At 38.3% G+C, this 14,757-nt stretch overlaps 1 protein-coding gene across 1 annotated transcript; it reads left to right on the forward strand.

Moving 5' to 3' along the window:
• Positions 1-6,186: 6,186 nt before the first annotated feature.
• On the forward strand, positions 6,187-8,582 carry myf5 (myogenic factor 5). Its single transcript, XM_066724392.1, has 3 exons — positions 6,187-6,758; positions 7,621-7,696; positions 8,123-8,582. The coding sequence occupies exons 1-3, from the start codon at positions 6,267-6,269 to the stop codon at positions 8,311-8,313; spliced, it is 759 nt and encodes a 252-aa protein (XP_066580489.1). The 5' UTR covers positions 6,187-6,266; the 3' UTR covers positions 8,314-8,582.
• Positions 8,583-14,757: the final 6,175 nt, after the last annotated feature.

Consider the following 14,757-nt stretch of genomic DNA (forward strand, 5'->3'; position numbering starts at 1 on the left):
ACTTGATAGATACACACATACACGGATAGAGAGAGAGAGAGAGAGAGAGAGAGAGAGAATGACAAACTTTATATGTATTGTACTAAAATATGTTTTATGTGACCATGCCACATTTGCTACCTGAAGCCAATCATTTAAAGAAATCAACCCTCGTCAGAATGGCAGTGTTTAGTTAACTGTAAAATATAAGCACAGTCTTTATTCTTTTCAGATATTTCTATGAATATACCTTGAAAGCTTAATCTGTCTTTTGCTTTCCACTGGTTCTCTTTCTATTTTTGCCCCCGACCCCCCCTCTCTCTCGTGGATTTAAGTTCATTTACATATTTTTCATATTAATAACATTGAACAACTGCAGGTTTCAGGTAGCAGCCCACTTTATTAATGTAGCTGTAGTTTATCAGAGCTACACCAATGCTGAGGTTGGCTGAAGAAGGCTCCAACATATCCCACATTTAAAGCTATTAAAAGAATGTAAAATGACACTCATCCCAATATAACCCCAGGCCTCTTTATGTTCCTGCTGCTAATATGCAACCCTATTCCACTCAGATATTGAATAGAGGCTGGGAGACAATCCTAAACTAATTTCTATTGGATATGGTTCAATAATTTGGTATATAAATATAAATCTGATCTGCATGGCTTCTTATTTAAATTAGCAACAGATCTGTAGCTCATCAAAGCTGCCTAGTCAACATGACTATGTAGATAAAGGACAATGAAATGTAATTTACTCACTTGATTATTATTATTATTATTATTATTATTATTATTATTATTATTATTATACATAAGCAGCAATACAAAATAAACAATATAAGTATATATCCTGACCCTATACATATCCATACAACTTATTGTAATTCCATACAGTTTCACAGTTTATTTAATGTAAGAACATGATAAATGATAAACAACCAATTGTCTGATTTACAAAAACTGGTAAAGTACACACGAGTAAGAAGACTAAATATGATTATTATAGTTACTGTAACGCACTTACAGCTACTCACACAAGAGTTCCAAAATTCCCCCGTACATTTAAAAATGGCTAAACCTTGGAAAATGCATTAAAACCCAAAGTCTTAGTCATACGTACATCTTTTTACAGCTTGGGAAAAAACAAGCATTAAATGGTCCTTCTGGCTGCCATGTCAAATCGCAGCCCACATTATGACACTTCAGCCTCAGACAGTGGGCTGAAGATTTTGAGGCCAGACATCATCTCTGCAAACCAGTGTGACCTCCAGCTGTGAACTCCTGAATCATGTGTTAATTGAGGTCAGAGACATTCACTTTTACAGGGTGGGAAAAAAATCTGCAGGTATACATTAACATACCCACAGATAAGGTGCAGATGTACTACAGGCAACAGATGCAGGTTCATTTAATGCAGTGAGAGAGTCTGATACCTTTGAGATGATAACGTTTCCGGCCCACCAATCATTAACACTCTTTGATATTATACTAATATATATATATATATATATAAACATATGTGTGCTTGTATGCATGTAATTGTGCATGTAATGTATGTATGTATATAATGTTGCTCTCCTTGCCCTCTACCTAGAGTTCACACTGTTCATTTGAGAGAGCATTGCTCGTTAAGCCTCTCATTCTGAGGGAGCACCAGGCTGATGACAAACCCAACCCCAGCACAGCTCTCCTGCGGTGAGGATCGCCTCAGATCTTTGCCCCCGTGCATGTCCTATCGGATTGACCCTGGCCTCCTCCTGTCAGCTCTTGCCTCTCCTTGTGCCGCCGCATCACCGGCCGCTCGCCACGCACCATCTGGCCGTCACACGCAGGACAGAGTCAGAGGAGCCGGCCCAGGCAGGTAGCATGCACTGCAACCAGGTCAATCAGACCATGAGGTGACGGCAGAACCACAGTGTGGACTGAAGACTGCTGGTGCTGGGAGAGCAGGGCGTGTGGCGCTGGGGATCATTTAGTGTACGCTCATGTTATTATATTTTGTCATCTGCCTCTACATAGATGTCTCTAAGAGCACATTTCAATCAAATCCATCAATAAAAAAATAAAAATCCATACTGCAGAATCGATAGTAACCAGCACTAAAGCTGCCCTTAGGAATACATATAATTACTTTAATTAAACAACATTTCTCATAGAGATATTCAAATTAATATATACAGAAAGATGTTTTGCTAGAGAAAATTGAAAATTAAGATCTTCCCTTCCTCTTAATTCACCTTATTTTGTTTATGTATGTATAAATGAAATAAACTTGTTGAAAAAAATATATATCTTTTGATATATAATCATAAGACATACCTGTTTCCTTATTAGATTTAAATAAGTGTGTTTTTTATGTATTAGATCTTTATGATTGCTATATATATATCATGTATAAATAATTTATTTCTCTTTTTTTCTGCTAGTAACACATTTTCCCTTCAGTTCTTGTCAAAGCCAATCTCTTCACATCATTCTTAGGTCTCTACATCAATGAAGAAATATGGATACTTAAATCCTTCAGTAATGTAAAATAAATTGGCCTGTGACAACAGAATTATCTATGTCTGAATACTCAGACAAAGTTTACACTATCACAATGAGTCATACACTTGATTCCCTTTCTTCTATAATAGACTGAGATCTCTTGCACTCTTAATTGGAGGCTGATAAAACATATTGGCCAGTAAACAGCACACTTCAAAGTGAGATTATTTATCATTCTAATTTCTGAGCTCCTATCAACACTTCATCAAGTTCTTGACTGAAACTGGATATTACAAACCGTAGGCGTCAGTTCTCGAGAGTGCTTCAGACTCCAACTCTCCATCTCTCAATCAGTGAGCGTTCGTGATTCTCTAGATCTGAGTTGCAAGGCTTTCCATTTATTGTCCTAAATGTGTTTGCAATTTCAGTGTTTGCTTTTTATATTAATAATGATAATCTTTACCTAAGTCTAACCCCCAAGTCAACATGGACTTTTTAACCTTCCAAAAAAGCCAATAATGTCACCGTGATAAAGTAGTCAGTAATTTAACCCCAGTCTATTTCCAAGGGATTTGGGTGCAAAGTTATCAGCTTTGAACGTAATGAAAGTGATTTTGTACTTAGTGGCTATTAAACCTGTGCTGAGCTTTAACGAATCTGATCCCACAACTTTATGGCCAAGGGTCAGGCTTCAAGAATTTAATCAACATGAACTCACTGCGCAGAAAGCATGTATTTATTTTGATTCGCAGGTGGCGATTAACAAGTGTTTTTGTCTCTCTATGTATAATTATGTGGAGGGGTATTCACAAGTATGTGTCTTAAAAAATAATATTACCATAACACTACAATATCAGGGAGGTCTTTAAGGTAAAGGGGCAATCTATTACCTGAAGATTTTTTAAGAATCTTTTCCTTTCTCTCCAAAGACGAACCAGGCGTACATATTGACAACAAACATGTTTGGAGATCTGTTTAAAAATGCTATTAATCTTGACTCAGTAGCCTAAATCAAGATTAATAGAGTACCTCTGCATAAGGAATATCTTATGAATGCTTCATTACCTGTCGAGCAGACTGGATAGACTATCTGCATCATGACTGACACGTTTAGTTTAAATTCTAAGGGATGACTTGAATTTTGATTTATCTGAGTTTCCTCCAGTTCCAGCAATAATACACTTCTCCATGACATTTTATTTGGCAGTTGTGTTGCGTTTCTATGCCAAACAAGTGGTGTTGCCAATCACTGACTCTGGGATTGTGTTCTGATCTGAGATAAAACTTGGCAAAATCTATATTATCTCTCTTCCTTCGTGTGTTTACAACAAAAACACAAATTGGAGACCAGAATTAAATGGCTGATAGGAATTAGATTGTTTCCCTAAGCTGCAATAGTCATCTCCTATATAACACTATCTCTAAACATTCAAGAAAATCTCCATTAAACAGAGATTTTTATATTTTTTATCAGAAACAGGCTAAACATGTCTGTGTTGATATTTAAAAGACTGCCCTTATGCAGTAAATAAAAATAGTTGTATATCTAATCTTGGCAGGTATGATATATGTTTGCATTTTAAAATAATTTCTTCCAACCTGCAGAAGTGAGCATTTGATCGTGGTGCACTTGAGGGGAGCTGTGATGGAGTGCTGACGCACACAGCAGACTGAAAAAGTGGATTTGAATCCCTTAGAGACTGCACATTAAAGCGCCCTCCTGCCCTACACTTAACACAGCCCCTGACCCTTCGCAGCCCTGGCCTTGCTGTGCTACAAACAAACCCTTGTGTTCCCAGGGGCTTAAATAAGCTATACTGATTAGACCGCTGCTGTTTATTCTTCTTCACTCCTGCCCTGAACAAGCAGAATGAGAAACCATGGCAGCTTTAGGGTTCCTTTTAAATATATATATATATATATATATTTTTTTTTTGGTCAATTGCAATACTTTGTTCATGCATTTTCTTAATTTGAACTTATTTTTTATTTCCTTTAGTTTTCATGTAATCAAAACATTACATGTGTGTGTCTTAAATGTTTTAACAACATCTAAACTAAATTAAATAACATAGATAGGTGACAATGCAATGGGTTGTGCATGTAACAGATACAATATGGAGTGGTTATATAGTGCCACCATATGCTTGCTCAATCTTTCACTGCATTAGCTAGATCCCAGGTCCTCTAGTTGTTCCCAGTCAATGGTCTTTGATCTCTCTGCAAACCCCAATGTCTTCCTCAGCTGTGCGGCCCGCAGTTCAGCGGCAGGTACTGCGTTGTTTTCTTAGGTGTGCGCAGTTCCCATAGATGGAGGCGACCAAACGTTTTAACACGTTGTGCGAAATATCCGCATTGTATCCTACAGTCTGTCATCGCACCGGGCTGGACCTTATTGCACCGACAGAAACAGCAGAGACCAGCAACATTGTAAGGCACATTGGTCAAGTCTGTTATGCATAGTCCAGGAGTGCATTTTACAATACAGTTGTTACAGATTTATCTATAAAGTTAAGGTATTTATAGTTATTTTAATGGGTAAAAAATAACGTTTTTATAGCTATATACATACGTAGATTACATGCATATATATAGCCTATATGCAATTATTATTATTATTATTATTATTATTATTATTATTATTATTATTATTATTATTGATATATTGTTATATAGCTAAATGTTTAAATACACGTATCTAAACTACAACAAAGTATTTTCCCAACATACTAAATCGTTAACGTTATTATAATTATTATTATTTTTATTATTATTATTTAAATAGATGCATATAAATAGACAGAGGATACTTTTCTAAGTCATTTCCGATAGGCCAATAAAAGTGCTCAATTGGCAACGTTGACTGTGTCCATGTTGGGTATCAAAGGGTGCTACCAACTTAGCGCCACCTTGATAATTGACGAATTACCAATTTAATGATCACTTAACACTTTCAATGATCCGCTGGCCGTTTGGGGGGGTGTTGTGGCTCCACTGTGTGAATCTGCTGAGTTTGAAATTTTACACTTTCCCTCGCAGCTGGGATGCATCTGTAACGGTGCGATTGGTCTCGACCATAAAATTAGCCATCCTGGCCGGGAACACTGCACAAAACATGACTTTACTGTTTAGTTGAAAAAAAAAGATTAACAATAGTTAAATCTTAATAGCATTTTAGTAGTAGCAGTTTCTTTCTTTTTTGGGGGGACTATTGCTTACTATCATTCTCCCTTTTGTCAAGTATTTAAAGCAATTTGAAGATTACAGTTAAACAAAATATGAACTTAGTCAACATCTATTGTGTCTGTCTTTCCCAGTGTCTTGCACTGAAAGAAAACCTGACAGACTGATGTGTTTCATCTGTGGGTGTGAGATCCATTCTATGTGCTACATTATACTTGCAATTATTTTGGAAACCCTGTAGAAAATATAAAATCAAATACAAGTAATTATACATATCACACATAAGCAGTCATTGCTGAAATACTATCCCATTTAAAATCCCCATATAAACACATTTGGACTGTGAAAACGCAGATGTGAGTAAAACCTGTGGGGTGTAGAAGTAAAAAAAAAAAGGGAGGGGATTGTCCTCACCCTTCAAGTGGGCAAGGGGATATGGTAATTAGAGCTAGCCAATGTGGGCTAGTGACTCCACGGTGAGACATATAAGGAGGACACTCTTGGCAGCAGTAGCCTCACTTTGCACAAGTCAACCAACTCATTAGGAACGGTCCCTTTCTTTTCCAATTGACGTCTCCTGCCTTTGAGGAAGTCTTCGCCAACAGCGCCCAGCTATGGAAATCTCAGAAAGCTGCCACTTTTCTCCATCCCAGGTCTTTTATGATAACTCCTGCATGTCTTCACCAGAGGGCTCTGACTTCGTCGACAGCTTCGACCAGAGGCTGGCCGCTCTGGGGGACCTGCAGGGCTCAGATGAAGACGAGCATGTGCGAGCCCCCAGCGGCCACCACCAAGCGGGCCACTGCCTGATGTGGGCTTGCAAAGCCTGCAAGAGGAAGTCGAGCACGGTGGACCGCAGGAAGGCAGCCACCATGCGGGAGAGGAGGAGGCTGAAGAAGGTGAACCTAGCCTTCGAGACGCTCAGGAGGTGCACTTCGGCCAACCCTAACCAGCGCCTGCCCAAGGTGGAGATCCTGCGCAATGCCATTCAGTATATCGAGAGCCTGCAGGACCTCTTGCGAGAGCAGGTGGAGAACTACTACAGCCTGCCGGGAGAGAGCAGCTCTGAGCCAGGGAGTCCCACCTCCAACTGCTCGGATGGAATGGTAATGTAGAATGATTTTTTTGTCTGATTGTCTCCTCTTGTTGTTTGTATGGCTGTCTAACTATTGCTCATGTGATTGTGCATTCAAACCCAAATGTATAGTACAAGGAATAGAGGTGGACTATTCTTTGAGAAGATCTTTTCTGTGATGTAAGGCATCATATGTTAATTAGTGTTTTCAACTTGTGCTTTTGAATTACATTTAGTTTTTGTACAGTACAGTCTTTTGTTATACTGACAGTGTTTGTAGACAACATACAAAGCATTTGACACAGTGCTGGTGGTCGCCATTTTGAAGAACTTTAAAAACAGAATATTGAATACAAAGGAAAATGAGAGCAGCTTAAATGTTAATAGAGTTCTCCTCATTCCCTAAAAGTGAGCCACACACAATGTTTTTTAATAGGTGATGCTGTTAAATGAATGGAGGCATAATTGCTTTACCGCCACTAGATGTTTTATAGCCTAATAAAGGCAGGGAAAACTATCTTCCTGAAGTCTGGCAAAAGTGTACATGTTGATGCATTCTTTCCTGACTGCATGTTCCATCTCGGTGCCAGGATTTTCTGCGGATTTACTCTGGGAAAGTGTCATCTTGCAAGAATCGGTGTAGCTTCCACTGCTGCAATCAATTCGACATGCCTAATGCAATGCATATCATGGGGGTTGCTTGGCTTTTGACTGTGAGGTTGTTGGGAAAAAACTGTTTGATTACACACAGGACTTTTCTTTACACTATTTAATTATGGTGTTTATAGTTCGCCATTACCAGTTATCTTATTAAAACATATTCTGCCTGTGTCTTTTCATGAATATATGCAAATAAATTAAAATATACTAATTGTATTTAATGTTTTTCACAGGTTGAGTGCAACAGCCCTGCTTGGTGTCGAGCAAACAACAGCTATGGCAATATGTACAATCATGATGTACAAAATGGTAAGCCTACAACTCTTTTTTTTAAATTTAATTCTACAGCTTTGCACAGTTAAATACTGTAAACTGTTTTGATTGTTTGCTTTGTTTTGTGCAACAACAGCAATAGTAGCTGTATGAAATAATATTGCTAGAATTAGAGACAGATGCATTCAAAAATATAATTCAGGATGCAAAACACGGAGCAACTTAATGTTTAAGGTCTGAATATCGCCTTTTGTGCCTTTCGTGCAGTTCAGGGAAAGATGTCTAGATATGCAGATTCTGTTCTAATCTGGAGAACGTCTACAACACACATAGACGCTGCTAGCCTCCAACCCTTTATAACGGGGTTGTTTGGAAGACTGCTTTCAAAGCCTTCAAGCTCTGCTCCTCCGAGGCGCTATTTGGATTGATATTTGAATGTGTTCTGTTGGTTTTCCCACGCAGTGTACTCCAGTGAGAGGAACCCTGCCGTGTCCAGCCTCGAATGCCTGTCAAGTATCGTGGAGCGCCTTTCTGCGGCTGATCCGAGTGTCCTAGTAGGAAGAGATAGCTCTGCCCTGTCTCCATCAAGCACCGACTCCCAGCCGAGCACCCCCGGGACTCCAGCAGCACACCCGGTCTACCATGTGTTGTGAATCCTCTACAGCGATTGAGATTCTCTAATAATATATTCAACTGCTCTATTTTTTTTTAACAAGGATGGATGTTTCATGGAGAAATTAAGAACTGGCTAAACCTGTCCACTGTATATAAGAACGATGTAAGAATTGTATATATGCCCTGTACATATACTATTTACTGTATTCATTTTATACTTAAGATATATTTAATTGAATGTTTATTACCACAAATGAATGCATCTGTGTTTTATAACAATAATAAACCATATTTAAGTAACCTTTTACTTATTTTTAAATGTTTTACTGTATATTTCCACATATTGGAGCTCAGTTGCCACAGTGTGATGTTTTTTTTTTAGATACTTGACTGTTAATGGATCTCCTAAAAGGTCATTAGTATACTTAACAAGTGGTGAAAATGTTCTCTCGCTGGCCGTGTGAGTGAAGCCAAGGGCAAGGAGAAGTGGGAGGGCTGTGTCTGGGTTTGCTGTTGTAGCAAATGCTGCATATCATCAACACTTTGGAAAACGCTGTCTTGAGCAAATGGTCTGAATCTGACTCTTGCTTAAAAAAACAGCGTACTTGTGTGTGTGTGTGTGTGCGTGTCACGTTTGCACAGGGCCAGTTGGGGGGTAGAGGTTCAAAGGCATTCTCATTACATCTTTCCTCCTAAACTTGATGCTCAAGCTCTATACTCTTACTTTTCTTGCACAAGACACAATGGCAGCTGGAAAACAATGTGTGCTTTTCTTAGTTTTGCTGGTTATTTGGATTATATGAAAACTGATTTTGCATACGTAGGCCAAGAAGAAAAAAAAGAGATGACTTTAACAAAAGGATACAAGATTATAGTTTAATATTTGGAAATAATAATGTTTAGTTTTAAATAAGTTTAAAAGATAGGACACAGTATTTAGTCAATTAATTTACACAGTGAATTGAATTTGAAGCTTTACCTTTAAAGTTAACAGTGTGTGATTCTCAATCATAAAAAACAAATAAATAAATTAAACTATATGTATATGAACAGATGTAAATGTAAGCCAGATGTTGAAAACGTACAAATTTGGAGCTTACATTTCACATAGACTGTAATGCTAGGATTGTTTTGAGTAACACTTTCAAAATCAGATACCAGATTAAATATGAAACTGTCCTGTCCTGTCCTGGTGCCTTTGGAGCAAAGCGAAAATAAATTAGCAGTATCTTTTAAAGAATATATTTTCTGTCAAGACATTTCAATGGGGATAAGTTCAATGGAGAAAGGAAGTCAGCATATATTTAAAACTCTGCTGATCTTCTTTCTGATGTAAATAACTTGGACTCAGCGTTGCTGTTCAGGATTATGATCATGAAGAAAACACCCACAAGTTCCCATCCTAAGGGTTTGACATTACATTGAAGAGTATCATGGCTTTGATTCATATTCATTTTACTGCATCTCCTGTTTGTGCACCTGCAAAACAGTTGCAAACTTTTACATTTGAATGTAAGCACTTCACAGCATTTTGAAATGATTTCATGTGGTTACCTGATCATCAATTATGATCTCCTTTTTGGAGCCATGGTAACAAATTCTTCCACTTTCTCTCAGACCCCCCCATTTAAAGTAACTAGCAGGTAAAGGCACAGGCTCTCACATGCTAATGCATCTAGCAAAGGTTTGATAGCTTCATGGGATTAATGAGATGAAATACCAGGAAAGCACATCTCCTTCTCAAACACATGGTCAGTAGTCTTCTCTTCATACTAGAATTTCAGAAAGACTGTCCACATGCCCCCATAAGTCAACAATTTTGGTCCTTTCCATGTTTTTTCCTTTAACAAATGTGTGGTGGAAAAATAAATCACATTTACAGAATAATCGCTGAGAGCTGAGGTACAAAATAGACTGCGTACGACTCTGCAACGGAGGAGAGTATCCACAGTGATCGGGGGATTTGCCATAATTCTGAGTCTTGCACACAGAACCATAGAGAACAGAAATGGAAATGAAATACAGCTTGTGAAATGTTTCACACCTGGGTGAACTAAGTACTAAAACATTTGCGAAAGTGTGTCTAGTGCCGTTTGAGGTGAGGTGAGTGAAGAAGTCATAGAAGTGTGGGCCATCAATTAAAACACTGTCAGTGTGGATAAGGTGGCAAAGCTGATAAGCAGCCTCAATCACGTCACCTTCAGCTGGGCCTGACTCACTCAACTATAAAGCCAAATCCCCCAGACTGTTTTGTACATTTGAACTGAGACAGCAGTGTGTAAAAGGGAAAGGGTTTTTGGGTGCAAGGAATCACAGATTAAAGAAGGATCCCTTTCTCTATTATTTTTTTTTACAGTACTGGACTGTTAGTGATTATAATCCATGTTTTGTATGTGTATTTGTCCTGTAATCCCTAGACTCCGTGTACATACCTGTGTCTTTACACCCTAGCTGTTTACTGTGGCCTCCGGAGACCTCATTCTTATTCTGTCTGTCTCTATTTCAGTTCTGTCAAAGTCTGTTTAAGGAAAGTTATAACAGCAAGAATTGTAATAGTTAATATTCTCATAATTCTCTCTGCAGTGTTTATAGTCTATGGTTACCCATTTAGGTCCGGATTGAAGAGTTTCGGTGAAATGTAATCATATGGCATTCTGTTGTACTTACAGGTTAAGAAACACATTTAATTAAATTGTTAGGTTTTTTGGCAGGCTGCTTTATATAAAAGGTTGATTTATACATCTTTCATTATTGAGCTGACAATCACTGGAGAGTTTAATTGCAATGGGATAAGATAGGAAGTAAAAACAAACTTCAGCTCAAACTCACATTATTGTTTTAGTTAAGAATTTGTCAGCCATTGTGAAGGCCCATAAACTGTCAGAAAATGTAAACCGTTAATGATTAAATATGGTACGATGATGATGGTGTGGGTAATCAGTAATGAAAGTGTTTAGCAATGTATATTTTGACATAAATGCTATTGATGCTATTCTTGCAATTTGATTTTCATGTATTGTTATCAATAGGATGGAATTTGCTATTGATTGCTAATGCTTAATCAACATTATGACACTTCATCAAGTTTATGATGAATTTGTAAGGCTACCTGATTAATTAATAGAAACCTGTAACATGGTATTACATTTTTTGTTTGTTTGTGGATACGGTGCATATCCACTTATTTCAGAATAAAGCCCAATTTTTATGGGTATTTAGGGGGCTAAGCAACGAATTGGCTGGACCACCAGCCATGAAAAAGAACACCCCCAGTTATCAAGCATACTAACTAACGTGACACAGGCAATGACATCATAATGTATCTAAGCAACAGATTTAGAATGTCTGTATGTAGAATGTTAATGATGACAAATATTATGTTCTGAAGCAATTCAACTGGTAGCAGGACTCATATTGATTTGCTCCTTTACAGTCTTGAAAGAAGTCTTGACATTCTTGATAGAAGCTTTGCAATGATGCAAACAGCACAGATAGTTTACCAGTCTGTACCTGGGATGGTCCAGGGTACAGCTTTTGAAAAAATAAGACCTACAAGGCAAATAAAATTTGGATTCAGCCAGCCTGGTGAGAACTCATTTGAATAGTATTTATAACATTGTTTGTTATAACAAGTTAATGACATTTGTTTTACTCTGATTGGAAGGCCAACAGATTTCAATATGACCTATCACGGAAGGGTTGAGACTTGCATGTTAATGGTGCATTATCTTTGTTTTCAGATCCGGGAAAGGGCTGTGGTGACAGTGCTGGGCAGGGATTCACTATTCAGCCTGGTCTGTCTCAGTGCGTCCCATGCTTTGTCAAGCTTACAAAGTGTAATGCAGTTCAGAAGAGCACGAGACAGAATTCCAGCCTGAAGGACAAATCCAAGTTATGTCAGCAGGGCAGTGGCTGCAAGGATGAAAGGCCCAAGAGGAAGAGAGCTCGTCAGTCTGCCAGTGTGGAGAGATTCCAGGCCGGCAGGTTGGACTGTCCTCAGAGGACGAGAGACTTAAAGACCTGCAGTGAGACGCACAGAGAGAAAAACAACAAACGCCCAGCCAGCCCGCAGAGCGCAGTAGACGAAGCTGAAGTATCATTGAGCAAGAGTCGAAAGCTCACTCCTGGTGATGACTCCATTGCACCGGATGAGCTGTCTCTACCCGATGATTTGTTGGAGCTGCTTTTTAATATTCCCGGAGTCCTGCAGCTTGCTGTAGAAATGGGATTCCTGTCTCATATCAACAGCTACAGTAATTAAAAAAATTAATTAATCAAAACCTTGTTTGATTTTCTGTCTAAGCAACTTTAGACAAATATGAATCATGCATATAATATTTCTTAGGAGACACACAACAATATAGCACAGTGTATTTACATACAATGACAACAGCAGCGTCCCCCATGCCACTCTGCTCCAGAGTCCAGCCCCCTGCCCACTCCTCCACACTGCTGCCTGAGAGTAAGCAGCCTGTGAATTAAAATGCAACTCTCACCACAACCACAGAACTGAGCTTTTACATCTCCCAGTGATCCCATGTGATCCCAGCTCACATGAACCACTATTGTCCCCAGCAGCCCTCCCATATACAAGGAGAGTCAAAAGCCCCTGTGCCCAGAGTGCAGAGCAAGGTTGCCCAAAAGTTAATGTGTGGATGCCAATTACCACGTCAGACTAAAGCAGAAGGGTCAATGTAATTTTATTAGGGGGCCAAGCTATGAAGTGGCTGGACCACCTCTTGTAATTGGTCGAATTATGATTATCATTTTTCTGCCACATAATTCAAACATGGAAACTACTGAACAGAAACTCACAAAAATTGGTACGATGCTAGATACCTATAGGAAGTTGTTTCTCGTGAAAAATGGTAATACTTCATATGGTCTGGTGCCAACATCGGATTAAGTGATAATTATTAGACAATATTCAAACATCTCGTCTGAACCCGCTTATGGGACAGATGTGAAACTTGGTGCATGCAGTTATGTTATGACCTATATTCAGATTCAAGTTGATCAGTAACATGGCTTGGTAGCCATATTGGATGGATCAAAAATATTAAATTATCTTCTTCTCTGAAACCATTTGGCGGAGTGAAATGAAATTTTAAACACATGATCTTGGCTAGGTGCTCTACATTGTTTCTTGCATCTTACCATTTCATTCTAAAATTCCGCCTAAACGAAACACAAAAATCAAGTGTCACATAAATTACTTGAAAGTTATTGAGTACAAATCTGAAGATAACTATTTGTGATGCATGTCTCATACCAACATAAACCTGTTTTCTGCAGCAGTGCTTTTTCAAAAGCATTCTTCTCATTTACATGCTTTCACACTTGTTTTTTCAACCCGTCTAGGGATTCAAGAAGTGCAGACGCACGCTGGCCGTAAAATGTAAAATAATACACAGACTGACACCTCAAAAGAGAGATTTTAAGAACAGCCCAAAAAAGTTGGGTGTCAGCACATACGAAACTGGTATAATAATAAGTCTTCTGAAACATCTATTTTATCATGGTTGGTAAATGCTAGATAGCTGATGTCAGAAAGTGTGCAGAATACTGAAGCATTGTTATTATGAGTTAAAAACAGAAATGCGCAAACTGTGGATGTGTCTTACTGTGGTATTTGCTTTTAAAAAGTTAAGCATAACTTTATTCTTCACTTTTTAATATAAACTTAACCTCCATATCAATAGGAACACTCTGAAAAAATGCTGCCAGAATTGAATTGAGTTCTACCATCTGTAAACAAGAGAACATGCAGGTATTCGTACTTCTCTGTATTTTTGCACTTTGTTTGCACTTATGTTGTAAGTCGCCCAGGATAAGGGCGTCTGCCAAGAAATAAAAAATAATAATAATAATGTATGCTGGGAATGAACATTGTCCTATAAATAAAACAACACAAGAAGCATCACTGGTGGCCCATCCTAAAAACACAACGCCTCTTTAATCTATGAGCTGCATTCATATCTTTCTTTCCACTGAAGCTGTGCGGACGAGAGTTTAACATTTGCAGTGCGTCCGCCACAATGCTGGGTTTCTTCGTGGCATGGCTCACACCATCAAGGCTTCTATTTCAGTAACTAATACTCCAGCCTATAAAACCCACAGTCCATTAAGTTGATTTCCATTGCGGCACCCAGCTTATGATTCATAAATCATTCACACAGCAAAAATGTTAAACATTCAGTGAGAATAGACATTGTGCATTCTTGGCCTATGTGCCAGCAATAAACAAAATGGGGTTAATGTAACATGAAAAGTTGTCTAAATGATCTGAATGAAGGATGGTATGAGGTACTGTTTAATTTCAAATCAGTCCTTGGCTTTATTACTTCTAAAACAATGTGGCTGTTGTTGACACAGTTTTATTGTATTCAGTCTAGTCACCTAAGCCTTAACCACTCATTAATAGTAGAAACATTGGCAGAGAGCAGAGAATAATTAAATCCCATTTCAATGTAACTATTTAA

Source organism: Amia ocellicauda, chromosome 15 (assembly GCF_036373705.1).
Source record: "Amia ocellicauda isolate fAmiCal2 chromosome 15, fAmiCal2.hap1, whole genome shotgun sequence".
NCBI lineage: Eukaryota > Metazoa > Chordata > Actinopteri > Amiiformes > Amiidae > Amia > Amia ocellicauda.